A 27,940-nucleotide genomic window follows, 5' to 3' on the forward strand; every position below is an offset into this window, starting at 1 on the left:
AATCTAATGTAAGAGTGTATATATGGAAACTGAATGTATTCCTTTGTAAAGAACCAAGCGTGTCCCTGCCTTGTGTTCTTCTTGTGGGGCTTAAGTTTGCAAAGGGGCATGCTTTAAGGCCTGGATGTAGCAGTGCACTTGAGAAAACTCCTTTCTTCCCATACACACACAGACCGACTGATTTCAGGATGGATGTACTGGACAACAGTGCTGAGGTATCACCAAAGGTATAGGTTTAATAACACACACAAGCATTTGTCAGCTACAAGGTAATCAGTAACACATAGTGATTTAATACAAAAAGCCTCCACTGAACACCTGGTTCTAGTATGTGAACCCTCTGGTACTGCCCAAACAGGTTTACTAGGGAAGAGTTTCTCTGAGAGTTGAGCATCCATGTATACACAGACACGTGTGTGCACACTCACACAAACACATGAGAATTGTTCTAACAACTACCAAAATACTGCAGTATTACTAAAATAAATGAGCCTGAATTTCAGGGCAGAGATACTGAAAGGAATCTGAGGGATTTAAATTTAGATGAATTTAAATTCCTTTTAAATTCATAATTGTCTAATTCATTTAGGCTTTTTTGTGACAACCCCACCTGTGATTTCCATTTCTTCCATTCCTATTGGTATCTCTCCATGCTTATAGACACTGATAGTAACCTGCCCTGTTTCGGAACCGTACTTATTCTTGACATAGATGCTGTATTTTCCTGTGTCTTCATTGCAGACTTTCTCGATGGTAATGGTGACAACTGTCCCCTTCACGTCCATTTTGTAGCGATCTTTGAAGACGATCACCTTCTCGTTTTTGAACCAAGTGATTTCTGGGTAAGGATCTCCAGATACACAGCAAGTTAAACACAAGGTCTGGTGTAAAAACAGAGAGCAGAAATAGGTTATGACAATAGAAATGAGCAAGGAAATTCAGTTAATGAGAAATTCAGAAAAATAAAGATCAAGTCTCTTGGATTTTCAGTAGGTGAGATTCCGGGACTGTCCACTCCTTTTCCTGATATCCTCCAGTCTAATCAGGATTAACCTGTTTGAATTCCCTGGGCCTGACTCATATTTGTGCTCCTGTCCTTATATAGCTTTCTTACACTGTGCAGTGACACTGAGTTGTGCAGTTGACACTTAGGCACATGATGGCTCAGAACTGTCAGCAGCAAGTTGCTATGTGATGGATGGGAAAATCAGGTCCAGCCTTGGTCTAATTCTATAGAATGGGAAGACAACAGAAAAGATCTGGCAGTGAAACAGACCTAGTAAGCAGTGACACCCAGAATCTGTGAGAAAGAGGTTCTGTGCCACAAAGAGCACCTGTATGTGCAAAAGCATGTGCATGTTTGGAAGTACCATTGCCAACACAGGGGCTGACCCAGGTATTGTGGAGGTACCACTCCCCACTGCCAGCAGCTGCTGGGAGCCCATGGGAGGGGAAAACAAGTAGTTCTCTCCCTGTCAGTTATTCTTCTGTGCCTGTGCAGGGGCCAGTTATATGAACAGTTGCCCAATATTACCTTGTCCTCCATGATAGTGGCAACATCTGGCAGACCTTGAACAACCCTGGCACGACCTGGGAATGAACAAATACGACCTTTTAGTTTTACTTGTCAGCATACCCCTTGGCTTTGCTTCACAGGGGAAAGGAAATGAATTTACTCACGCTTTTCTGCTATTGCGGCTTCCCTGAAAGTGAGAGACAAAATTGTAGGGGTTTCATTTATTAGGCATTGTATTCTCAATACAAAATATGACACTCAAAATAGATCTAGCTGTGAAAATATTTAGGCAGGAACTTACTTTAGCCTTTTGTGCTCAGCCAGGGCATCTTCAAAGGCTGCAAGGAATAAACGATTTTAGGGAAAGTTTTCATTTGTTTCATTTGACTTAGTGGATTTAATATAATGTGTCAGTGTTGGAATTACAGGTATTTGTGCACACAGATATGTGTAATTATCATCTAGACAGTATCTATATCTGCCCTAAGGAAATATGACTATATACTACTGAAATAAGTGGGATCAGGTACTCCCTTTCCAAAGAGAAGTTCAGAGGAGGGAAAACCTCAACTTTGAGCAGTATGGAGACACCTTTATAAGCCCGAAGCCACACGCTCTTTTCCAAGGTGCCACCCGTGTGCTATGTTGGCCTGTGGAGGAACTGGACACATCAGGAGCAGCTGCTCCCCCACTCATCCTATACCTGGGAATGCCTCACGCTATGGCAGCAAGGCTCCCAAAAGGCTGCACTTCTGCTCATTCATGCTGCACACTTCTCTGCTCCCTCTGCTTGCTCTGACTTCTGGGAGCACTTCGTTGTCCTTAACCCAGTTTCAGAGTGTGCTGGTGTGGAGCTGTGGCTCCAGCTCACATACGGAGCTGCGCATGGTGTGAAGGGATCTTGGCAGGCAGCTCAGGTGAACCTCATTCCTGTGGCAGTGTTCTTTGACTCCCCTTACCTTGCCCAGACAAGTCGGTTGACAGTTTGTGAGAGTTGTTCCCATCAAATAACTCCAGGGTGTATTTTCCCTTGTCTGCATCTGTAGGGTCCAGTATGTGAAGCCAGACCTGGTTCATGGTGCTCCCAGCTTTCAGCCTGTCACGGCTTTCCAGTTGTTTCTCCCTAGGTAAACAAGAGATATAATTTCAGTAGTATTGAGCAGAGCTGTATGAATTAGAGCACTAACCGGGTTTAGAGCTATTCTGGTTAGAGTGGGAGTCAGGATCTCAGGGTTAATTGCATGGAGAGTTACATACTCAGTCACTTTTTAAAACCTCCTGGGGCACCTAGCACTGCTTTTAGGCACTTTGCCAGCGCTCTGCAAACTCTACAAAAGACCTCTTAGTTCTGATTTAGGAGATTAAATAAGATTAAATGTTGAGTATTTGTAAGCGTTTAGCCATTAAACATTACTAAAATTGGGCCTCCTTATATACATGTGTAGGTGGTGTCTAATAGAACACCACTTCTCTATAAAGACATCATGAGGCTAAATTAGGGAGTGTTTGAAAAAAGTTTTATAATGTTTGGGAATATTTGTCACACAGACTGGTTTTGGGAAGTGCAAAGTAGTAGAAATAAAGAAGTTGAAACAAACCAACTCCTTTTCCTGTCTGTACCTAAGGTGGCTGTAAACGAGCAGTATTGCATCTTAATGCATCATTATTATTCTAGGAAAGCTGATCACTTCTGCAATGCTAAGATAAAAATAACATGACTGCTTAGTTTGGAATTCTCAGATGTGTTTCAGGATACAGAGCAAATTGTAACTTTTAGCCCTTGCTCAGACAGATCTACCATTGCCTTCAGCTATGGGCTCAGGCCCAGTGTGTTTAATTTTGATGATAAACAGTTACAAGCAGCAGCATGGCAGAAGCCATGTGAATATATTTGGAAACTTACTTGTGATACCAGGTTGTTTTCATGTAGTCTGTGTAGTACTTCACATTTGTGTAGATTTTGATGCCTTCTGCAGTAGGCTGAATTTTGAGAGGTGTAGCAGAAAGAGCTAGAAGTGTAATTGCAAGACCTCAGTTGAGGAGGATGCTGAAGAATACACAATTTTACATGCTATGCAAACAAAATCCCAAGCAACCTGTTAACATTTCTGTCTGGGGAATGTGAATAGTTGAAAGTAAGATGGTAGTCTACCTCTTGGAGACCCTGGATCTTTTAGCAGCATCCATTCTAGAGATTTGGGTCTGGAACACACATCTTGTAGATGGAAACAGTACAGCTTGGCCAAATTCACATCACAAGTGATGTGACAAGGAGCAGGCGGTAGCACAGAATTCATTTGTAAGTGCAGGGGGGCTTATATCCCTGGGTTTATTCACTGACCACCGTCCTTGACAGTTCAAAGGTACTTCTAACACTACAGCCATGGGAAGTGGGTGGTGGTATACCCAATCCAAGCCCAGGACAGCTCCTGAGCAGTTGGCTCTGGTAGTGACACCCCATCTTTTCCCTTTCCACTATTACTGTGTCAGCTGGTGAGTAAGTGACATACCACTGATCCTGCAGAGCTCCTTGAGAAGGTCTTCAAATGCTGCAAAGACATAAAGATTTAAGTGTCTACAAGTACAGTATTTAGCAGATTACATCTGATCTACCAACTTAATTTAGTTATATTTGGGATGTATTATATCTAGTACCTACTTGTCTTTTTCTGTGCCAGAACTTGCTAAGAATGGAGTTTTTGCCACAGTCTCATTTTTAGATGCTGGGCATTTTGTACTAAATTTAGATGCTTCTCTCTTCCTTACCACTCAACAGACTGCCTTGCAGAAAGCAGGTTTATGTATCGGATTCAAGTGCCAGATTCAAGGGTAAGAATCAGGGTAAGATTTAGTCTTGGAAAGCAGAATCTTGTGATTGATGCTGTGTTGAAGTGACTACAGCGTTACTAACTGGTGCTTGGCAGAATGTATACCGCGTTAATAGCTTGGTAAATGCCAATGTGTGTAAATGGCATTGGGGTGTCAAAACTGTGTTGTTATGTTTCAGTTTCAGAGGAGATTCTGCCCACTGAGAAGTGCAGCAGGAATCTGTGGTAACGTGGTTGTTTTTCCACTGCATGTTGTCTCTAGCTACTATTCTGCTCTCAGAATTCAGACCAGCATTCCTTTCACTTGTGGGGGCTGTTGAGTGGAAGTTTGTGCTCCTGGTGCTTTGGAGGAGTGGCTGAACTTCCAGGAGGGAAAAGCTCTCTGTGGCATATCAGATGAAGTACAGTATGGGTGGATGCAAAAAACCCCTGAGCTCACATACAAAGGAAACTGTTGTTCTGTTCACTGGGCTCTGTGTAACTTCCAGAATAGGAGGCTGGTTTACACAGTGCATTTTATGTCTCCAGTCACAAGTGAAATACTGGTGATTTCTAAAATGTTTCAGCACGCACACACACACACACACACACATATGGTATAGTAGATCAGGGAACTTTAAATTTCACCAGTAACTTTTAAGGCAGGTTTTAACCCCTATAACAGCATGTAGGTACTATGGTAAGTAGCAGTGTGGTAGAAAGCTATGAAATTGGATTTTAAATTCCAGCTGAATCCCAGGCAGGGTGTGAATGTGCATTACTGCCTGGTGCAAGCTTCTTTTACCTCCTTTTGTGAGATCAAGTTGGGTGTAGTCCTCTCCTCGGTCATCTGAAACAACTGCTTTGTATTGGCCCTCATCTGCTTTGGTTATCTAGCAAGTACATATGTACATATGGCATAATTATTAAAACAAAACCCAACCCCCGCCTTCACCCCCAAAAACCCCAAAACCCAGCTACCCCCCTCCCAAAAACCAAACCCATACCCAAAACCCCACCAGAAATTTCACCTATCATTGAAATAGGGCAGGATTTGGAAAAAGGGAAGAAACTGAGATTTTCTTTTTCCCTCCCAGTGAATTTGGCTGGACTGGTCAGAAATGAGGGGGAAAAAATGGCATTTTGCCCCAGAACCTCTTCTGAAGGGTTGGAGGGGGTTCTGGTTCATTATGATCCAAGATGCTGTCAGTTAAGGGGGTCGGTCTCAGGTTTTGCCCTCAGTTGCAGTGCAGCACCCCTGGGTGCCTGCGGCAGCATGAGGAGTGTCTGGGACTGGTAATGCTGAATGTGCCTCGTGTGGCTTTGCCAATGCTCTTGTCTTCCAGCCTGCGGTGTCCTGCTGGCTCTCAGACTCACGTGAGCAGAGATTCCCCTTCACCTACATTAAGCTACTTGTTTCCTATAGGTGATATGGCTGTTTGAAATCAAGGTGAAAAATCAACCCCGAACAAGATTCACATTGAGCCACACAGATTGCACTAAAACTGACTGTACCATCCAGCTCCTTTCCTCAGCTGCGCCTTCTCTGGAGCAGAGTTAAGATTAGAAGCTGTTAAGAACATCTTATTTCTAATTCAGATCTGACTGTAATTTAAGACAGTTTATTCTTCTGTGCTTTTCTCAGCATTTGCTCAGTTTCTTTCATGTAGCACTGCCCAAACAACACATGGAATATGCATTTTTCGCATTTTCATGTGATCACCAAAAGCCTTTGAGTTGTTTTTTGGTTTTTACCTTTTTAATGCAAAGTGTTCCTATCCCAGTCTGCGGATCAAACGTGCCACCTGCTCGTGCCTTCTTATTGAAGAACCACTGGAAGCTGGTGGCCTTGCTCAGATTTGCTGCCTGTTTGAAGTCAACATTTACAAATCAGTGTCCCAAACGCATTTTATTTCTGACTGCCTGGATCTCCTGATGTGAAACATCACTTGCGTTAGAGAATTGCTCCAGAATCTTATAAACCTCCTTCTCTACCAACATTTCTGTCCAAGATTTTCTCTCTCTTAACTTTCATTTGTCTGCACATTAGGATTTGGATGGGCACTGTTCACACCCTTCCCTTAAAATTCACATCTAAAATCTAACGTTAAAGCAGTTCAGCGTCTGCAGTACCTTGCACGTCAGGAGTACTTCGCAGCTCTCGGTAACCTTCCATTTCAAGTTCTCAATGAAATGTGGGCCTGTAAAACAAAGCCGGTGTCTTTCCTTTGGTTTTCCACCGCTCCCCAGGGTTACCTGCGGAGATGCTCCCCTCTAGCGGTGGGTCCCCGCGGTGCCGTGTGTCGGGAATGCTTCACGAGTGTTGGATGCAGCGGCCACCGCAGTTAAGAGCATGTAAGTCTTGGTGGGGTTTAATGTCCGCAGGTAACGCATCTTTGAGGAATCCTGTCTCACAGTGTAGTTAACGGTGCTGCCTAAGCAGTCCTTTTGACTTAGCATCAAGTCAGTATAGGAGTTGACAGGCATTTCCCAGGGGAATCCCAATAGAATAGCCAGTTACACTAAACATTGCTGAAGACAGGAAACTGGACCTATAGTCTGGTACACAGTTGTTATTGACTATTTTTATCCCTGCTGGAAGGGGATCACCTTTCCAATTGTAGGATTTTTTCTCTGAAATAGTTTTATAAACTTCCTTATCCATGGATATAAGATGGGGGATAAAATGGAAGTGGAATGCGTTCTAGAGAATCCTGTTTTCTACAAGGCAAATGAGTGGATCTGAATTCCGTGGTATATATTCACATTGGACAGTTTCCAGCCTTCAAAAAAATGATCAGCCTTCCAGTACTGCTGAGGAAGCTCTGTACTGAGCTGATTGTGGCTCACTTGGTCTATAGACATCATTTTGGTTTTTAAGATCTGGGCAGACTATCTTAAAATGAGCAGTCTTGCCCTAATGTGTTAATCAGCTTCAGTAATACACTTTAAAAAAGATGGCAAAGTATTTAGAGCACTCAGTGGAGTTGTGCAGGTTCTGCCAGCCTGCAGCTCATCTTACCCTGCTTCTTCTTCCATTGTCTTCGTTTTGCATCAGCCTCCTCCGCAACTTTATCAAAACCTGTGAGAACAGCAGTGCTCAGAGTTAACAACTCCCACTATTTCTCAGTGTAACACTTCAGAAACGTGCAATTATGAAAAGTATTATCCTGAGAGCTGTGGTATTTGGCCACAGGGCATCTCCAGTGCATGAGCTGCCCTTGATCCCCACTGAGAACCCCTGCATTTTGCAAGCAAAACAGGAGTTTTGGCCATACAGAAAGGTAGGCTGGAAACCCTGAAATTAAAATGTTTCCAGAGTAAGAAACACAAAAGGCACAGAGCACAGAATTCACCTCTGCTTTAGACCATCTCTCCTTCCTTCATTGTCAGGAAAGGAAAATGGGCACTTTTAGAGCACAATTCATCAAACTTATTTTATATCCTGAACTTAGCATGTACTGAATCCCCCTAAAACTGCCTCTTGCTCTCCACCAGCTGTAAAGGGAGTCAAGTAGATTTGACATTTTATAGACGCTTTCCATTCAGGAAGTTTGGAAGCTTTAAAAGGTCACTTGAAAGCAAACTGTTTGCAAGAATTGAAAAGAAACACTTTATGGGGAAGTATTTGAATGAGAATCTTGTTTCTATTTTTAATGAATTTTAAAAGGGCTCTCTGTAAAAGCATATACAAGGACCCTGTCCGCTTTGTGTTCAGCTTGCTTTGGTGCTAGGACTTCTTCATTGCATTCAGTTTAATGCAATTAACCAGCTGTTAAATACATTGAATATTCAACCTGTGTCCTGTGATAAATGAGTACAGGTAATAATAACATGTTACAGAGTTTGCTGCCAAGATACAGTTTGCCCTAGCAAGATAATATGTAAAACAGTTGGAAAAATAACTGAGCATTCCACTGGATGTTTTCTTTACCAGACCATTTTTATCATCAAGGACCCCCAAAAGCTTCAATTTATGTTAAAGAGAAATTCAGATAATTTCTTACATGATTCCTGGACGTCAAATGTGTGCTAAAATAAACACTTGTTCTCCCCATTCTCAGTGTGCCATTATAACAGTCAGAAATACTTCAGGGCCTTAAGTGCCTAGAAAAGTTTCCACTGAGCATGGAAGGCTATATTTGATCCTGAATTTCCACTTACATTCATCCACAAGAACGAGGGTGAATTGATTTTTAGCTTTTCCGTCTTGCAGCTGGGCTGTGTACAGCCCTTTATCATCATCACAGAAGTTCTGGATTATCAGTTCCACGAGACCTTTCCCTTTGACAAAGTTTATTTTATGTGTCTGTGTAAAACAAAGGAAATAGGAGAAACTGAATAGTGTTTCCACAGCAGAACTGTTCTGAGGTCAGATCCTGGCATAGCAGCTTCTTCAACACTCAGACATTACAGTCCTTTTGTATACATGTCTTTACATATACATATCTAAGATGATCTTAGAGAAGTGGTGAAGCCAATGCACTCTGATGTTCTCTATTCTGAGGTTCGTCTCCTGTTTGGTGATGTATAGGGGTAGAGTGCAATTGCTCACAGCAGAACTTTTCTCTGGGAGAAAGTTTCTGTTTAAACCACATTGCAGAATATGTTCTTCCTTGTTGGATACTACAGACTTCTCAGCTTCCCAGAGTCTGTATGATTTTTAGTATAATGGAAGCGTTGCACTTAGTTACGTGTCTGTGGCATTAAACTGCATATTTGGGCAATGATGAGTAGTACTGCCACCCTCTTGACATCCTGTAAGCACTGTTGAACCCTTTATACATACACCCTGAAACCTGCCAGATGCTTGAGCACAAATATCAAGGCCTTGCCCTACCATAAAGGCTCACTGCCTTGTTTTCTCTGAGCAAATATTATCATTACAAAGAGCTCAACAAACACCTTGTGATTGTGCATAGCCATGTCAGTCCTCCAGTATAGAAAAGACAGGTCTTAGAATAGATAAAGCCTCCAATAAACTTGCTCCCCATTGCTTTAAAACCCAAAGTGGCACTAACAGCTCTGAAATCCCTTGGCCTTGTCCCATCCCTTTGTTGCATCTGCTCTGTTTGTTGTCTTGGCAATGCTCCACTGTGTTTAACCACAGGCGAATGATTTATACTGCTCTTCATTCTCAACTGTTCTCCCCTCTGGTTCTGTCATTCCAAATGCTTTTTAAATGTTACAATATTAACTTGATACGGGAAAACAAGGGAGAGGCTGGGACAATTTGTAAAATGTATTGGAAGGTTGGGGTGCACTGTGACACATGAGGAGTGTTATTTCCAGGGCCTCAGACTGACAAATAAATCACTTTTGTCTGCTCTTGGAACTCAGGAGATTTATCCGAGTTCAGTTCAAGCAGACAGGGTGGAAGTTGCAGCTTTGCTTGGTAAAGCAGATAAAAAATACTGTGCTTCATCGTGAGAGATGGTGTTTCTTTAGCACCCACTGAAATGAGTTTGTTCATCCAAGACAAGGCTCTGACCAGCACGGGTGCATTTGTGGTGTCAGATGAATTACACATGGCCGAGGTTTATGGTCAGAAAATACCCTTAGAAAAGGGCAGGATTGCCAGAGGCAGCCTCTAGGGAGGGGGTGGATACCAGGGAAGCAGGGTAGGGAGGGGATGTTCTCTGAGTGTTACTGTCAGAGGTTTTGCTGGCCTTAGCATTGAGGAATACTGCACTAACAGTGTCAGTGCTGCAGCCTTGCTCGATGCTACGACTAGGCAGCTTGGCTTTCTGTTTATGCACTGTGGCAAGCCAAGCTCTTCCAAAACCACCCATCAAAGTATCTGATGGGAATTCAGGGAACTGGGAATGTACCCATTTGCTCTACCTCCCTGTTCATTGTGGGGAGAGTCAGTCAGAATTACGGACAATTGGAACATACCGGAGTGCTCGTGAGCTCCTTGTCGTTGAATATTAAACGCAGGTCTGCATTTGGCGACAGCTTTTCAACCTCCAGCCATAGCCGCACTTCTCCTTTCTCCAGAACATCGATGTTCCATCCAGATATCAGCTTGATCACTGGAAAACAGAGAGCACCATGGAAGGGAATTCACAGGCGAAGCACAGGATTTGGCTCAGCCAGGGTCATGCCAGTCTGTCCTTATGGGAGTGGCTTCTTCCAGGTTCCACTTACATGGGTTCCTGATTTCATGGCTGCTTTTCAGTAACTTGTCCAGATCTGAAATGCAAAGAATAACAAGATCAGTACAACCAGGCCAAGCCAAATGCATTGCATCAATTTAATGTAATTTGCTCGTTAGCTTTATTTCTGTCAAGAAGAAAGTAAATACCAAACATTCAGTAGCGGGGAAGACTAGAAAAGGTTCTGAAAGATTCTTAGTTATGTCTGAATAAAATGTTGATTGGATCAGTTCAGAAAGCGCAGAAGTTTTAAATCACTGTGATAGTGTATCTGTGTGTGAAATCTGAACTGTGATGGAAAAACAACCTTCCAGCAGCATGGAATCTTTCTCAGGGGACTGTAAAAGAAACTGCCCTTGAGCCTTCAAGGAATGGGAAACATCTTTCTAGTGATGCCACTATCACTAAGTGATGTCAGTCACTTACTATTCCTCTACAAGAAACTTTCCTCTCGACATCTAATATTAGCAAGTTATGGCTCATCAGAGCTTTGCTCTTTTCATTTATTAGTTTTTACCTTCTTTTGTTAAAGTGCGGCTGGCCGAGATATCATCATCCACATCCGTGACCTCCACAGAATATATGCCCAGGTCCTTTTCTGATGGCTCTTTCAGTATAAGCTTAGATCTTAGGAATAAAAATAATAACAGTAAAAATTACAATTTCCTCAGAAATCATTCTGGAACAGAATGCAACACATTTAGTACACCCTGAACACTGAATATAGTGCTGCTTGTCATTTGTGTATGACATTGAGGAGCAAGGCAAACACATCAGCAACGTGATGGCTGATGCTTCCCTTCTGTGACCTGGAGATTGCTCTGAATGCCCCCTTTCATGGCCACCAGAGTTGAGATCAGGGTCAGAGATATGCGGTTCAGTAGTGTTTATGTATTTTGGCTGAACGCTGGGAGGAGAGAGAAACATTTGGCTTCTCCTTTTTCTCAGCGTTAGTATGTTCTTCGCAGTTAGTTTTCTTAGGGTATGTTATATACTCACTTATTGCCTTTCTCTTCCATCTGAACCCTGTCAGCATCTGGTGGTCCTTCATAGTCCTTTGTCCAGACAAATTCAGAGGAGTCATTCTTTTCAGGAGCTTCAAAAGCCATATAAATGAAACCCTCTTCATCGACCCCGAGTTCAATTTCATTTGTGCCTGTATAAGCAAAAAACCCACAAGACGTTCCTTACCAAAACAGGTCAGGGCTTAGCTTCTGGTCATCTAGCTAGAGTGCACCGCTCGAGTGGATTAATATGGGCAGTTTTATCTGTAATCTGCATTTTGTCTGGGGTTCATTCTTGCTATGAAACATGAAGTTGATGTTTCGTAAAGCAGGTTTTTACTGGAATCATCATAGTATTTACGAGCTTGCACAATATCACCACTTTTAGTTTTATACCAGGTTTGGTTTTAGCCACCACAGGATCTGAGGGGAGCGAAGGGGGTCCAATTCCAGCTTTGTTCTGTGCTCTTACTCGGAAAATGTAGCATTTCCCTGTCTCCAGATCTGAAACCTGCAGGAAACAATGATGGGAATTATCATAAGACTAAACAAGACGTGACACGTAGATACTATGCAAATGTACATACCTTCATATGGGTGGTGGCTGTGGGCTGCTTATTCAGTTGTTTCCAATCCTCTGACCCAGCTTCACACATGTCCACATAGTAGCCCGTGACTGGAGAGGCTCCTGTGTACAGTGGAGCTTCCCAGCGGAGCTGCAAGGATGAATCTCTTACTTCAAAGCACTGCACATCATAAGGGGGCCCTGTTCAAAGAAAGGCAGGCTGGCAAATGGTGACATTAAAAATGCAACCATCTGCATTTTGTTTGAGTTTGAGATCAGAAAGCAGAGGTTTATGATAACAAGAGACTAGTGGTTCCCCAGGAGATGCTTTCTGTGCATAAATAATACCCTGCTTCTGAATCAGAACTTCCCTGTGTCTGTGCTTTCTGTGCTGGGAGCAGTCTTGTACCGACCTACGGTTTTCAGAAGTCCCTCAGATTGAGGGGAGGGTGGGGACATAACTGGTACACCCCATAATATTTTTATGTCTGTTTTTGCAGGAGAGGTACCTGGTTCTCTCATTGTCCATTCCTCACATCTGAATGAGTCGCTGGGTTCGGATACTTCCCCTACACCAGCCATGTTCACAGCAGAGGCACGGAACTGGTACAGGTGACCTTCCTCAAGGTTGCTCACCTTTGGGTTTGGAAGTGCAAACACATTATTAACACAGCCCTGCGTGGTTGTCATCTCATGAGGGGAGGGGGAGAGCTCTAGACTAGGGGAACTAGAGGAAAACCCCCTCAACCCTTGTTACAGCTGCATTTCCCACTGTGCTTAAAGGCCACTATTATATCTTAAGCGAATACCGTGTAAACTCGTTGAGGAGTGGGCTGAATGTTGACTTCATGCCAGTCCAGTTCAGCTGTATCATGCTGATCTAGGAAATAACCCAGGATCTTGGCTCCTCCCTTGCGCTTTGGGGGCTTCCAGGCAATGGTCATGTTGGTCTTCCCACAGTGCAGGAGAACAAACCCGTGCGGTGCTGATGGACAAGCTGCATAGCAAAGGGAGAGAGATGACAGACTATTCAGTGCACGTTTGGGATCTAGGGACTGGGAAAAGCGGTGTAGGTCTGGGATGAACTGGGCTGAGGACATCTCTGCTTATTCCAGACGTGATTCTGTTTGTGTTAAGGCCCCTTAAAACCACTTTTGCAGTGTAAAAGTATTGAAAATGACCAGATTCTTATTTGGAAGTCACAGCAAAAGTCATGGATGTGTCTCAGGATGCTCCTTGCATGTTGCTTTATGGTTTGTCTGCCAGAAAACAGGAAGCAGAGGGTTGATAAAGTGGAGAAGATGGAGGGTTAGATGCTGGCTCATGTGGTTGGCAGGGTTTGGTAACTGCCCCAAAGGATTTTACTGTGTTGGTTTCAGATACCAGCACAACTGAGCACTTAGTGTGATCACTTGTACGAGTGCCAAATCCCAGGGATGTAACACACTTGGTGAGTGCAATCCATGGCAGAAGCTGCAGGTTGCAAGAAACTCAGTTCCCTGATGCTTCATTTACCTGCTCAACATTACCATTCTGTGTAATAATAGCTCTGCGTGTAGATCCATGTTTGAGGGATTGGATTTTGGTGTGTAGAGAACACGTAGATGTTAGTACCTACCAATAGCTGGCCGTACGACAATGGGATCTGTTTCTGGTGAGCTTTCACTGAGTCCTGCCTCACTGACAGACTTCACACAGAAGACGTACTCTTTTCCAGGCTGCAGCCCAGGAACAGTAAATCTGGGAGAGGAAATTAATCTGTTAGTGTTTGACCATTCAGAGCACAGGTAAACAGGCTTTTGAGCAGACAGCAAGGCATTTCAGTGAGGAGTTGTTACTGACAAAACCATTACTTGCCAGTCCACGTTAAAGTGCACTCTGTCATGTAAAATGGCATCAATAAATCAGGCCGAGAGGTATCCCTCTGTCTGGGTTGGCTGATGTTGTCAGTAGAATAAATAGGATTTTTTAATGGATTTTTTCTGCTTGCTATGTCCATCCCTCAGCTAGAGAGGTATTCTCCACCCTAAGTGTGAGTGATAGCAACTCACTCTGTGGGAAAGCAAGCACAAAACTGGGATGTGGTTCTGCTGGTGCCACAAGGTCCATCCACGCTCTGCAGAGCCCAAGTCTCTGAAGATGGACACAGACTTTGCTGTCAGTCTGGCTTTGGATGTAGAAGTCAGACTGTGAGCATGAGTTCATGCTAACAGGGGCCGTGGTGGCTGTGGGCGTGCAAGCCTCTGTGTGTGCAGAGAAAGTTCTTTTTTTGGCTGAAATATGACTCCAGCCATAAAGAGAAGAAGCCAGGCTGGCACCCTGTCTGCTCCCAATGGGGTGTAATAGCTGAGCTCACTTGTTGCATGTCACGGGCTTATTATTGACAGTTTGCCATTCTTCTGTCCCAGTCTCCCGACAGTATATGTAGTAGCCAAGGGGCTCCAGACCATCCTTTAGCTTATCCCACTGCAGAACAACAGATGTCTTGGTGTCTCTGAAAGCTAAAACCTGGGATGGGGGAGGCAGAGGAGCTAAAAAAGAAAAACCACAGAGAAAGATAAGGGGGGGTTAAAATTTAAAAATTTAACCAAAAAACCATGAGTGAGTTGGCCTGTTTGATTTATTGACCTTTTCCAGAGCACCGTTTTCAAATCAGAGCAAATACCACAGGCATCATCCCAGTCTGTAGCCTGTATTTTTGTGTTTGGGTTTGCTGTATCTCATATTGCTCTCCTGTACAGCCCACTGATTCCTGCAGGTACACCTGCTCAGCCTGCTCTGAGGTGGAGGACAAACAGCGCTCATGTAGAAACTCTGGTTAACTCTGCTGTGAAACAGGAACAGGCCAAGCTGCCTCCACAGCCGCATCATTCCCCCCCACCCTGCTCCCTGTCACCTCTTACACAGAGCTGGAAGCAGACACGGATTAAACACAGGCTTCCACTCTTTCTTATTTTATTAAATGTAATTCCCCATCATTGCTTGCTTAGATTTACACTGCACTGACCAACTGCAAAGCAATTAAACAAGGATTTAAGGCTTTGAGAGATTTCCTGGTATCAAAACCACTGCTGTGTAATCATATACCATGAGGTTTAATGGAAAGGGGGGGGGCATAGGAGCCCACATTTTACTCTCAGAGTACCTCTCCTTCTCTGTATCAGCAGTGTAGAGCACACTAATGACACGCTTACCCAGTTTTGCTCCAGCAGTGACAGGCTCGCTGGGCAGGGATGGCTCACTGAGTCCATACTTGTTCACAGATCGCACACGGAAGCAGTATGATTTTCCTTTAACAAGATCAAAGAGTGCAAATCTTGGGGCATTAGCTGGCATGTCCAGATTAACCATTTGCCAGGCGTTGCTGCCTACAAGCGACTGTAATGAGAAAGGTGATGATTTACAACTCCAGCTTAAAACCCTCCTAACAAAGCTGATCTTCACAGGAAAGTAGTTCAAGAAAACTACTGAACGATGTATTTGTTGATAAACCCAAACTTTCCTTCCTTGGCAACAGAGGTCCCCTCTGCAACAAAAATGGTACAGTAGGAGGGAAATGAGTATGTATGAAAGGAGATGGATAGGAGATACAAACTAACTGGCAAAATGGTGAGTGGGGAACAGGAAAAGGAGCCAATTTGCCATTGTGCACAGCTCTTCCACACTTGGGAGCCATATGGGCAACATAGGAAGACTTAACATTAGCCTTCCTGTTAAAACTCTACCACTATTCTGTGGTGTAAAACTTTATTCTTTGTTAATCATTACTACCTGAATTGGTGTTGGGAGTGTGGATCATAGCTCAAGTGCACTGTGGAGCTGGAGAGAGGCTGAGCAAGCCATTTGTGAGGCTGTAGTTCTGTGGTTACAACCCAGGGAACAGCCTTGCCTGTGCTGCAGGCCTCAGAAAAAAGTGATTCTGTTCTGCAGGTTCCCTCCTATGTGATGCTATTTTCTTACCTTTTCCACATAATACTGCAGTGGCTCTTTGCCTCTTGGGTCTGGTTCGTCCCAGGCCAAAGCCACATAATCTTCTCTGACCTCACTTGCATGAACATTGGTGGGTGGCAAGGGAACTTTAATATGTCCTGTGGGAAGACAGAATAGGCTTTCCTTTAGTTAGAGCCTTGTAGGAACAAAGAGTTCTTTTACAATGGGTTATGTTTTCCCACTATAAAGTAAGATTCTTCAATATAAAGGAGGAGTCTTCAACCCTTTGGGGACATAGAGGCAAACCAAGATTATTATGAAAGGCTGTGCTGTTCAGGACAGGTTCTGATCCTTGCATCCCATTACAATGAGGTTTCATGCATGTTTTCCTAAGTGTGTTTTCTCCAGGGTCAGGTTATTACAGACCTCATGACTGTGGAACAATCATTCCTCTGAGAGAGAATGTCTCAGGAGATGTGAACTTACCTTCCAGGTCATCCTTCAGGATTTCTATCGTCCGGCCTTCGTCATACTGAATAACTGTAACATCAAACACGTCAATGTTAGCCCCCGAGAGGAGATGCTTGGGGTTTGTCAGGAGAGGCAGAGCCCAGGACTGTGTCACTTCACTACACGTGATTATATCCATTTCATTACACATGCAGTGGAATGTCATAACGGGTATTTTGATCTTTCCCTGTTCCCAGGAGCACTGAGCTGGGGTCAGTGTGGCAGCACCGCAGTGATGTTTGTGAGCATGGGGAGAACCTGGGCAAACCCCATTCAGATATACCTGCAGCCTCACACTGTACTTAAGGAGCGTGTTTCCCTTGTTTTAGTACAAACCTGTCACTCTCTTGTCCTTGCTGGGGTCATATGTTGTAACTGGATCACTGGGTTTTGAAGGATGACTTACGCCCTGTTTATTGACAGCCTTTACACGGAACTGGTATGTCTGTCCTTCAGCAAGGCCCAAGACAGGGTGTCTGCAGGTCTTCACAGGCTTCTCATTGCATGGGACCCAGTCCTCTGACCCAGCAACACACCTGAGGTGAAACACAGCCATGGACTTCCTGCGTGGGTTTTCCACAACACCATCATGAGCTTTTCTTGCCAAAGGTGATGAACATACCAACCTTTCAATATAGTATCCCAGTACTGGACTTCCTCCATGATCACTGGGTGCCACCCAGGAGAGGGTCAAGCAGTCCTTATGGACATCATGGCACTTCACGTTGAGTGGGGACCCAGGTGCCCCAGCTGTTTCTGCTGCAGCATCTGTGGAAACACCAAGGGACAGTGCTTAGGGTTATTTTATTCTCTGTACCCGAATATTCATTCAGTAGCTTAATTTTAAGTGCCTAAGGGCTTACATCCCATAACACAAGTCATATTTTCTAATACCTCAGTCACTACTGAAAGTAACATTTGGACATTTTGATAACTGTATCCATGCACAAAACTGGGAGATACTTTCTTGTGTGTGAGGTCGTGAATTCCTTTGTGTCAAGCTACTAGGAAAGGAGCTTTTGTTCTAAGTAAGGTGGGATCCTTGTACCTCTAACAAACACGTAAGTGGTCTGCTCTTTATATCCATCCAGCGAGGGCACGTGGATAGTGTAGAATCCTTCATCTTCTTTGTGAGCACACGCCACGGTCAGAGAAGCCTCCCGATCTTGGTACTTTAGTTCCCGGCATTCATTGTTCTGCAGCAACTCTCCTGTGGAGCATGAGAAGGGGTGAAGGACTCCCCCAGCACCGGTGCATCAAGGGCAGAAAAAACCACCCAGCAAGATGAGGGAGCTGTAAACCACTCCTGGTATTATTGTTGTGTCTTTGAGTTATAGCCATGGACCCTGACCCTACTCTGTTGCTATGCCTCTTTGTGCACAACAAATACAGAGCAAAAGCATGGTCCTTGCCCTGAAGAGCTTGCAGTCCAGTGAAGGCTTCAGGTGAATTAGTGTGTAAAAGCTATTCAGTATAGGACAATGGATATAAACGTTGTTGCATACAAACCATCTCTGAACCAGGTAATGTTTTGCTGGTGTTCAGGTAAATCAGAGGAGAAGTAACAGGAGAGGGTGAAAGGCTCCTTTTCTCTTGCAAATAAGGGTTTCAGTGGAAAAGCAAAATCTGCTTCTCTTCCCATAAGGGATCCTGTGAAATAAGAATAGAAGTCAGGATGATAAAGAGACTTCTGAGAACCTTCCTCCTTGTAGTGTTTTTATTAGCATGTATTTAGACTGGAACCTAAGCCTTGCACCTCTCACATGCAGTCAGGCCAATAGGAAAAGCTATAGCTCAGCTTCAAAAAGAATCAAATTGCTTCAGGATATACAAAGAACAGAAATAATAACAACAGCAATCATTTACTCACTTCTGTATATTTCTGAATCAAATCCTGACTCCTTTCCATAATACTCTGTAAGATAAGGGAAAACGCATTTAGCAAATCTCCTGCCAGTGTTTATCTTCCCCTCAAACCCATACAATGATACCCAGCAAACTGGGCTTTTCCTTCAAACCAGCTCCTGCTGTGAACCTTCAGAGTGTGGTCATGGGGTAACACATGCATTCATTTGGCAGCTGATGATGGTCACAAACGACTGAGGATGCAGATCCCCAGGAACTGGCTCATATGGTGCAAGTGTAAGGAGTACTGCTGTTAATGCTCATGAGTTACTCAGAGCTGAGGGTTTCCAGTTGGGCTTCTGCCTTGGTAAGCTGCACTGGGGATGTTTTGCTGGATCAAATCCTGCGTACAGGGAGCTGCAGCTTCTGGCATGAGTGTACTGGTATGGCAGTGTCCCATAGGATCACCCGTAACTGCAGTGCCTCAGTGATGTCCCTGTTTGGAGGCTGAGCAGGACAGGGACTTGTTGACACATACAGCACAGAAAAGGGGTCATAAACATTACTGAAAGTGAGATTTGGCCAAAGCCCTGGGTTTAAGCAGCATTCCCAGGGGATGATGTGGGATTCTTGAAGACTACGAGTGACTGGGACTTGAAGCTTTAACTGAAATAAAGGCTATCTGTCCTGAGACACTGAGGTAACTCCTGGAGCTGAGGGAAGTGTGCTTCCTACCATATCACTTGCTTCAACAGCCGTGGGCTCTTTGGAGGGGTTGTACCCGAGTGCTTCACTGATCTAGCTTGTGAGCACTGCTCACAGCAGCACTAAGTGAGTTGTTTGGAGCTGAAATCTAAGAAGTGATGCACTTAACACAGGGTGCAATTGAGATGCTTCCCTTTCTTATCTTTATAAGCCTCAAGAAACACACATAAAATAATGTCTCTTTTTTCTGTGAGTGGAGCTTGACAGCAGAGCTCACTCATAAGCAAAGGTGAGGACTGAGTGTTAAAGGCTGAAGAGGAAAGAAATAGAAGCATGAGAAGTGGAGTGCAAACCTCATCCCGTGTCCTGTGAGACCCTCAGCAGTGTCTTTAGGGAAGGTGAACTGCTGCTGCAGGAATCACGGATCTCAGAGACCCTCCCCTGGCATCAAGGGTATTCCAGACAGCATGGGGCTGGGAAGAGAGATGCCATCAGCCTGCCTAGCAGGATAAGGAATGTTTCCAGTGGAGGCAGGATTAAGGCCTTGGTGTAGTCTCTATTTTCAGAATGTTAAACACAAATAGCAGAAGGAAGACTCATGTTACTGGGGTGGCATCAGGCAGGGTCAAGGCAGAAGGAGCAGTGGAGGCCTCTCACCTAGTCACAAGGAGCAGTGTTTGCAAGGGGTTTGAAATGTGGGTCAGGCTGATGCAGGGCAGTTCAGTCAGACATTAGAGGTGAAGAGAACAGCCCCCTCCAAGGCTCTGTGGGACACATCACAGCCCTTACTCTTATCATCAGCCTGCTCTGACCCTAAAGATTCTGACTGGAATTGGGAGGAGTCTGTCATTATTCCTATGGATTTTATTGTTGAGACAGCCGCCTGTGCTTTATGGCAAAGGCTCCATTCCTGAGGTCTGGATATACCATAAGAACCTTTACAGCAGAGAAGTGTTGCATGCCTGGTGGCTTTTGCTGCATTTCTGACTCGTGGTAAGGGGAATAGGAACCTGGGCAGACTTGCAACTGAGGGGTTTCTGGGCTATTCACATGTCTCTTTGCAGTTGGTGAATGCATGCTGCATATTTCCAGATATGCTGATTTTGACACTGTTTAATTAAAGGATTTGGAAGCTGCCATAAGCAACACACTCTGGACCAGTTCTGGAGCCACATTCTGTACGTGTGTATATCCCCAGATGGCATTCATGCAAAGGGTAAGTGTGCAAATAACATAACCCATGGCAGAGCCAAGAATGTATTAAAGCACTAACAATAAAAACACTCTAAACCAAAGAAGACCCCTTCTGACTGAAGAAATCGTTCAAGCTGGCTTTGCAGTTCAATCAAAGAAACCCATCTCTTCATGACCAGTAAGATCGAAAGCAAACCTGTGCCCTTCCTTTTCATTTGTTACCACTTGGATTACTCCCTGGACTCGATCAGTCCCACTGAAGCATTTAGTTCTCTGCAGTTCTGTCAGTCTATTCTGTTCAGGCTTTTTATGACAAAATTGTTATTTTATATATATATGCATATATATATACATATATGAAATGTGAACAGCAAAACTGTTATCCTGTGAGACTGCACTGCATATTTCTTAATGCTTGATATAACTTCCCTTTTGAAGTACTGGTAGTTTGCTTCCTTCACCATATGTCTGGATTTGGCTTGTGCAGAATGTGCATCTATGAGTCTACACCAGCTATTTTAAGAACAGCAGAGATCAAAGAAGAAGATCTTGTATTTGCTCTTGGTACTGATTTGAGAGCGAAATACAGTTTTCTGTGCACCATCTCACTGCAATGTCCCTCTGAAGCCATGTGCCAGTTGTTAGAAATGCAGTAGACTCTTTCTAAGCCTGTTACATGTTTAACTTACAGCTGATTGGTACCAGTACTTCCAGAAGAAGTAAGTACCTAAATTTAGTAGTTTCAGCACATAAGAACAGCTGTGTCCTTATGGAATCTGAAAGATTTTGCCTCAGTCCAGAAGCAACTGAGAAAGAGGAGCTGTTGTATCAGCCACATACATGCCCGTTGGTGGTAGCTAAGGATTATGTTAGCCAGTTGTGCTTTCTCCTCACTAATAGCTGAGAGTTCTCTCCTATTAACAGCATTCATTTCTTTCTCTGTTTTTTTCCAGAGTTCTTGTATGTTCCTATGATACAACATATAGCACTGAAAATAGTTTTAAGAATCTAAGGAATCTGAAAGTTTAAAACCAAAGAGACGTTTTCTACTTACTCCTGACAAGCACCGTAGCAAAGGAATAAGCCTCGCCATACTGATTCTTAACTTCAACGCTGTATTCAGCAGAATCTTCCATGGAGCATCTGAAAAAAAACCCAACATTTCCCCTCCTTTTTAGCTTTCAGTTATTGTTCAGCCTTGTGACCTTGAATTTGTCACAGCACCCCTTTAATCCCAGGAACCAGAAGGAGAGACTGGCTTTTTAGCAAGAAGCTGCTGTTTCGTTTGATTACTAAGATTTCTTGTGGCCCATTTTTTTATCTTGGTATCCAGAAGTAAAGCATCTCAGGTGATGAACAGGCAAAAGACCTGTGGAGCACTTTGTTCCACTGAAGACATGAATGCATCTTTAGCATGTGTATAATTTGCAGATCTGAACTATCAATTACATAGATGCTAAATCACAGTGATATGTGTGCTCATGAAGTGCTCCTAATGGGCACAGCCTTACCCTGAATGAGGACATTTTGGCCATGCCTAGAAAGAGGAGCAAAGGCAAAAAGGCTCTGCATGTTTTGTTAGATATTTTAAGCCTCATGAACTGCTGCTGACATCGCTTCCTGATGCAGAGGTTTGGCTACAGCACACTGCAGTCAAGCAGGTCAGGCTTCAGAGAATGATGTTTTTCTATTTAGCATGCACAAAGTGGGGCTTTAGGGAGAGCAGGTCTTACTTAAGTGAAAAACCAGCTCAGACAGGAGCACACACATTACCTGCTGATGTGCAGGGTCAGCATCCCAAACTTGTTTTTTATCCTGTATTTTCCTGCTGGGGCCAGGCGAGGGTCGATGCGCACTCCGTTCTTGTACCTGCACAAAGGAGCTGTGCTGAGAGGCAGAGAAATGCACTGGGAAAACCCCACTTTATTCTGAAGTGAACCGTGTCAAGCACACCAGAGGCACAACAGGGAGGAGGAGCAGACACCATTCCCTCTCTCAGGGGCTTCCCATGTCAGTCGAGCAGAGCCCTGCAAGTAACCAGACATCCCCCAGCCTGTCCGTGCCCCTTCCCCAGGCCTGCTGCAGGCTGTGGTGGCAGCTTCGCGTTGGTGCTTCCTCCCCAGTGTATGCTGCCTGCACTGCAGCCTATGCGAGGGAGCTGGAGCAGATGGCTCCTGCTTTTCTGTCCCCACTGGGGATCTGTGGGAGGTTCATACCCTCTTTGCTCTTTGAAGAATCCAAAGAGGTTGCTCTGGAAGGACAGAGGGCGTCAGGAGCTCTGACAATAGCAGAGTTAGCTGCCTACAAAGTCATTAGTAATCCAAATGTTTGCATACTTCAAACCTTCCATGGGAGGAATGCTTAATGGCTCCAACAAATGGATCCGAAAACACTTTGCAAATTGTTTTGGAGCCGATCTTTCGTTTGTTTCCATCCCTCTTTTATTAAGGGTAAATGCTGCAGTCAGGCCCAGTACATCACACTTCCTCTCCTGTGGTCTGGGAAATATGCAGTGCTGAGTAAATGAAAGAATTGCTTTGTATTTTACAAACTGTAGAGGCAGTAACAGTTTAGTGCCACAACTTGCATGGTATCCATGGCAGTCAAAGAGTCCACACACACCCCTTGGTGGTGTGTATGCGTGCAGTGATTTAGTGCTAGCAATAAATTCTGGTTTCTCAGACTTAAATCCCAAGTTTGCACTCAGGCTGGAGGTCAGCAGCCAGGGAAGCAGGAAAACCTACATGTATATCAGCCATCCCAGAAGGAGCCCCATGGGACTTCCCACTGCCTCTGCAGCCCACTGAACGCTTCATGCCTTTACTGGTCCTGACGGTGGGACTGGAGAACTGAGGTGTTTTCTGTGGTTCCTGAAGCTCTCCCTTCCTCCTCCTAGCAGGACACACGCAGCTGTTATCCCCTGCCTGCTTCCCCACACACACACAGGCTGTGAGCAGCAGCAGGAGTCACGGCTGGGGCTGACGTACCAGGTCACCTGCGGCGGGGGGGAAGCCAGGACCGTGCATGCCAGCGTCACCTCCATCCTCTCCCAGACAGTGTGGACTCTGAGCGGGATCCAGAACATCGGTGCTCGCCCCGACCGCAGCTCAATGTATTCCTTCTCCATACGAGCCTTTTCTGCAGCCTGGGACAAGGCAAGGGTGACACGGGCTCTTTTACAAATAAAGGCAATAGTGACACAGTCTTTTACAAAAGGGACATGTGTGATAATGCATCAGTGCAGGAGTGGCAGGCCTTGTCCCTGTCGCTAATGGTTTTGAGGTTGTCCCAACACCTGATCACGTTTAGGATGCTCTCCAGAATTCTACTTCATTTTGGCATTTGTGCTAGAATAGGGTGACTGCTCTGACCTTCCTCCGAAGGGCCTTCCGGTCAGCTCTCACACGCAGCAGCCTGCAGTTCTGGATAACCTCCTTTTCCAACTTCTCCATGTCATTCCCAAACCGAATTCTCTTTTGCCCCCTCTGTTCTAGCTCTAGGATGTCAGCTTCTCTTCTTATCTTGTAATCCCTGGAACACAGGATGATAAAAGCCAACAGAAGTTAGGGTAATGCTTTTTATTTTGTTTTGGTCTTTCTGGTGGTTGTTTTGCAGTGCATATTTTTGGTTACATCAGAACAAGGGTTAAGGACAGAAACATCAGCTTGCATGTGCTGTGAGTAAGAACATCCGGCCAGTGTGCCTCATAGGAAGCTGCAGTTTTGCCATGAGAAACAGTCCTTTAGTGGGAGAAGAAGGGGTCCCACTTTGACCACTTTCAATCCCAGGCAGGGCACTGGGAGAAGGATTAAAGGGAGGAGGAGGGGTGTTGCTAAGTCCTGGGGTTGCTCAGCCATGACAGAAGGATGGGCAGCAGGGTCATTGCCAAGACCCTGCTTTTCTAGGAGAGAAAAGGAGTTCCATCTGTTACCATTAATTCAGTAATCTGACCCTATTTGCCATTTATTCCTATAAAATCTGGTTTCTCTGACACCCTCGCTTGTGAGCAGGGCTGCAGTGCTCATTGTCACAGGTACCAGGGGGCTGCAATTTCATTTCCTGCATTGTAGTTGAAATTGGGTAGTTTTCTTTTTACAAGAAGAGCCTCTTGATTGAACCAGAACAAAACGAGTTGGAAATATATATACATATGTGTGTGATGGTGCATATAATGGCTGTATGGGAGTGCTGATTTCTGACTTACAGCGGGATTTCGGAGGTCAAGGCAAGGGCAGCTGCTATCGATAACTCTGAAGGGCTGAAAGTCTCCTCTTCCTCACTTCCAGAAGCAGACACATGTAAAAGAATCCAGACAAGGTTCCAGTCTCATAAACTCACAGTTCAACAGGGTGGAATGTTCAGTGTGGGGCTCAGAGCATCCTGCTGGACCCAGCTCTCCCTGCCTGTCCCCAGCTCTCTGGCTCACCTGGTTTTGAACTTCTTCTTCCTAGTGGTGGAGGTCATCTGCAGGCTGTGCTGCCTCTCCTCCTTGTGCTCCTCCTCCCTCTGGTGGAAGAAGGTTCGGGTTCCCATGCTGGGAAGTCAGAAATGAATTTTCTCGCTGGAATAGAATAAGACATAGAGTGGTTTTTAAATAAGACACCTTAACAGAATCTCTTTAGGTTATCCTAAGTCCTTGCTTTGCTCTGACGTTCAAGGGCTGTGAACAAAAGTTCATAGGATATTGTCTTGTGGCATTCAGACTGTGAAAGGGGTTTTGTTTCAAGATGCTATTGGGAAAAATGGAATGAGATGAAGAAGGAAGAACTCAGTCTCCAAAGGCAGCTAAAGCTGTACCATGGCAGTGAGGAGTCAGCATTCTGCAGGTAGGTTTGTTTTCCTGGGACTGATGTTATGCTCTAAATCTGGTGGATATTCTCCCAGGGAGTTCCATTAGATCAGAGCCCCAATATAGCCTGCAGATGGATGAGGAGGGATTGGAGGGACACAGGTTAGGGACAAAATAGGGAACACCAGATGGTGAGATATGGAGGAGGAGTTTAGAAAATAAGCAGCTTTTCAGTCTGCAAACACTACTGCAGGGGTAGGTGTGATGCCAAGCAGCCCATGACCAGGTGGTGATGGCCCTGTGTGCTGAGCCAGCCTGGGGCTGTGGGGTTAGGTGGGCGATGCTGCTGTGCAGAAACCACTGGGAGTCTGTGGCAGCTGGAAAACCCGAGTGGGTTTTCTGGAATTAACCGGGTCCTGTTGGCGCGGTAGAGCACTCCTTCAGCCTGTATTCCTGCCTGCCTAGCTAGGCTGCTGACAAGTCACAGTTCAGGATAATGCTTTATCCAGTCCTCTGGCTGGATGCAGAGAGACCAGGTGTGGCTTCCTGTGTCTTACAGAAGGTTGATAAATCCTGGAGAAAGCTTAGCATCCTTCAGAAAGTTCTCTTCAAAGGAGTTGCTGGGTGAACAGAGCAGCATTCCCAGAGCAATCCGTCTCCTGCAGGTGAACCACAGGGAGCAGCACTGGTATTCCTGGCTCCCATCCCTCTCTTGCAGTTGCTGCTGAAGAACTAGGCTATTGCTGCAGCCTTTTGTCGGGGAATAAGGAGTGCTGCTTTCAGACACTGAGTAAGGAGGGGGCATTACACAAACTAAATCTTAAAGGCGTCCTTCCTTACCTCATTCTGTCCTGCAGCAGGCTCACAAATGTACAGCACAGCCCCTAACCCGTGCACATCTGCAAGTTCGGGGAGCTCAGGTTGCTTTGTAAAAGCAGCTTTGGAAATGTAATTGTTGCTGACTAGTATTTGTTCAGTCACGCTTGAAAAGATTTCCCTTGCTCATGTTCCAGTATTGAATTTTTCCCTTGGCAAATTCCACACCCGGATTTTACCTTTCTAATCCTAAGGGGATGAACAGCACAAACCCCTCGGCTTTTACAGCACTACAGCTTGCTGTTAATGGAAACACATTCTTTAAAAGCAGCTCATGGAAAAGCACAGTTGTATGCAAAAGCAGAGTTGTGGTAAATGCAAAATAGTCCCAAATGCAGATGAAGGTACAGAATTAACCACAGTAAAATATCTTCAGCAGACATTAACTCTGGAAGAAACAAAGAAATGTTGGCAAGTATAAGGAAGAGAAAATAAAACAGGCTGCTATGGAAGAAGTATCTGTGTAATGTCATAGGATACTCCTCTCCTCAGGACCGTTTCAGCTGCAGAATGGCCACTGGGCATCAGATCTTTGTTTCCATGCTCAGGAATAGTTATCGACCCCGGTTAATATTTTCAATATAATCTTTTTTATGTTTCCTTGGAAAATTGCCTGTGCTTTATAATGTGGTGGTTAATGTAAGGATGCAGTGTTTGGGTCTGTTAATGAGCTGCCCTGTACTTTTCAATCCAAGTATTTGTTTTTCTAAACAGACCAGTAAACCAGAACAGATTCTGATGAGAAAACATGAATTAAACCACTATTTTCAGAAGAGCAACACTGGGAAAACACAATTACACGTTAAAGCAGATACAGTCACAAAGCAATCTATTTCTGAAATGCAGTTCAGATACAGTGATCATAAAAATAACTGATGCTGATGCAAAGATCTTATAAAATCTTACTATAAACAGCAGTTTATTTACAGATAAACCAAACTCACCCTGTGAAGACAACAGTGCGAGTGCCTGTCCTCCGACAACGGAGCGGTTCCTTCTCCCTCTTGATGACACTAAGAATGACTCTCCCCAAAAGAATGTTCCCCATGTTTGAGTGCCCATCCTGGAGTCTTAAATATAGCGTCCGGCCGTGCCACCGCGGGGACAATGGGGAGACCCGACGGGGCTGCTGCCGTGGCAATGAACCACAGGCTCCTGTTCAGATCAGGCAAAGCATCTTTGCCAAAAGGTGTAAGGAAAGACAGGTCTCCAAAATTCAGGCATGAGGGTATTGGGTTATCATCTGCTCATTGAGGGTAGAAGCTCACAAAGCATCTGAAATGAATGGTGAATATTTTAGTCTCCTCTAGGAATTTCCCTGATGTTAACGTTCCTGTTGCTGCTATTGAGTGAAATCGTTTGCTTTGACATCTCTAGTGAATGCCAACTCCAGCCAAATCATGTCAGTGTATAATTAGATGGGGAGCTCACAGCAGCTCTCATGTCTTGGTTGGCTGCAGCTGCTGCACTTCCCTTACTGCAGGCGAAGGAAGCCTTGCTGCTGCCAGAGCACTGAGCACCCAGGTCCAGCTGCCTGTGGCGGTATCTGAGCCTCTGCCGTGGGGTAAAACACCAGTGGCTGCTGGTTTTCCGTTCATTTGAGGCAGGTTTGTGGTTTTGGCATTCAGTATAAACATAAACCCTTCCCAGGAACGTGAGAAGCGGGGAATGGGTTTTGTGGTGTTAGAAGGAGAAATGAAGGTTTGAAAGTAGTGAAGCTCTGGGGCTGCAATACCAGCTTGTGAGCCAGGTGTTTTCCAGCTACATGTTATTAGAGGATCATCAGCACATCAGCTGTGGGCTTCTCAGGGCTGCTGCAAGTCTGATAGAGGATGTGTGCAAACAGAAGGTTGCCACGCTGGATGAAGCTGAAGGTCTGTTCAGCCCAGTGTCCTGTCTCACAGTGCCCTGTAGCTTGTCCTGAGCTGTAATCAGTGCTTTATTGTTTCTAATACTCTTATCCCTTTCTGAACACTCTTTGGTTCTGGCCTCCACAGGGCCCTGTGGAAGTGAATTCCACCCCCAAACCTGGCACATTTGG

The 27,940-nt window shown here is 44.7% G+C and overlaps 1 protein-coding gene across 1 annotated transcript; it reads right to left on the reverse strand.

Annotated features, from left to right (window-relative positions):
- Window positions 1-211: 211 nt before the first annotated feature.
- On the reverse strand, window positions 212-27,249 carry MYOM3 (myomesin 3). The gene is made up of 37 exons (XM_061373613.1): window positions 26,844-27,249; window positions 24,661-24,795; window positions 24,439-24,513; window positions 23,606-23,765; window positions 23,222-23,379; window positions 22,008-22,103; window positions 21,289-21,377; window positions 18,361-18,405; window positions 18,000-18,140; window positions 17,539-17,700; window positions 17,117-17,258; window positions 16,827-17,026; window positions 16,467-16,520; window positions 16,011-16,138; window positions 15,245-15,428; window positions 14,407-14,581; window positions 13,669-13,790; window positions 12,860-13,047; window positions 12,560-12,686; window positions 12,073-12,251; window positions 11,882-11,996; window positions 11,481-11,637; window positions 10,999-11,108; window positions 10,474-10,518; window positions 10,222-10,358; window positions 8,488-8,632; window positions 7,346-7,405; window positions 6,457-6,524; window positions 6,079-6,189; window positions 5,129-5,216; window positions 4,027-4,065; window positions 3,420-3,525; window positions 2,476-2,639; window positions 1,818-1,854; window positions 1,681-1,703; window positions 1,535-1,590; window positions 212-881 (listed from the first exon to the last, which is right to left on the reverse strand). Exons 2-37 carry the CDS (start codon window positions 24,765-24,767, stop codon window positions 582-584), a joined length of 4,293 nt encoding a protein of 1,430 aa, XP_061229597.1. The 5' UTR covers window positions 24,768-24,795; window positions 26,844-27,249; the 3' UTR covers window positions 212-581.
- Between the last annotated feature and the right edge of the window lie 691 nt (window positions 27,250-27,940).

Source organism: Neopsephotus bourkii, unplaced genomic scaffold, assembly GCF_033783945.1.
Source record: "Neopsephotus bourkii isolate Nb327-2 ecotype Australia unplaced genomic scaffold, CSIRO-AGI_Nbou_v1 NB_1632, whole genome shotgun sequence".
In the NCBI taxonomy this organism is placed as follows: domain Eukaryota; kingdom Metazoa; phylum Chordata; class Aves; order Psittaciformes; family Psittacidae; genus Neopsephotus; species Neopsephotus bourkii.

What these genes read in the sequence shown, in the direction of transcription:
- MYOM3 (XM_061373613.1), bottom strand. Translation starts at nt 24,767, where the DNA reads ATGGGAACCCGAACCTTCTTCCACCAGAGGGAGGAGGAGCACAAGGAG. An exon ending in CATTACCTGGTTCAGAGATG is followed by an intron (nt 17,701 to 17,999) that starts GTTTGTATGCAA and finishes CATGCTCCACAG; the next exon opens with GAGAGTTGCTGCAGAACAAT. An exon ending in GAACACTTTGCATTAAAAAG is followed by an intron (nt 5,217 to 6,078) that starts GTAAAAACCAAA and finishes TGTACTTGCTAG; the next exon opens with ATAACCAAAGCAGATGAGGG.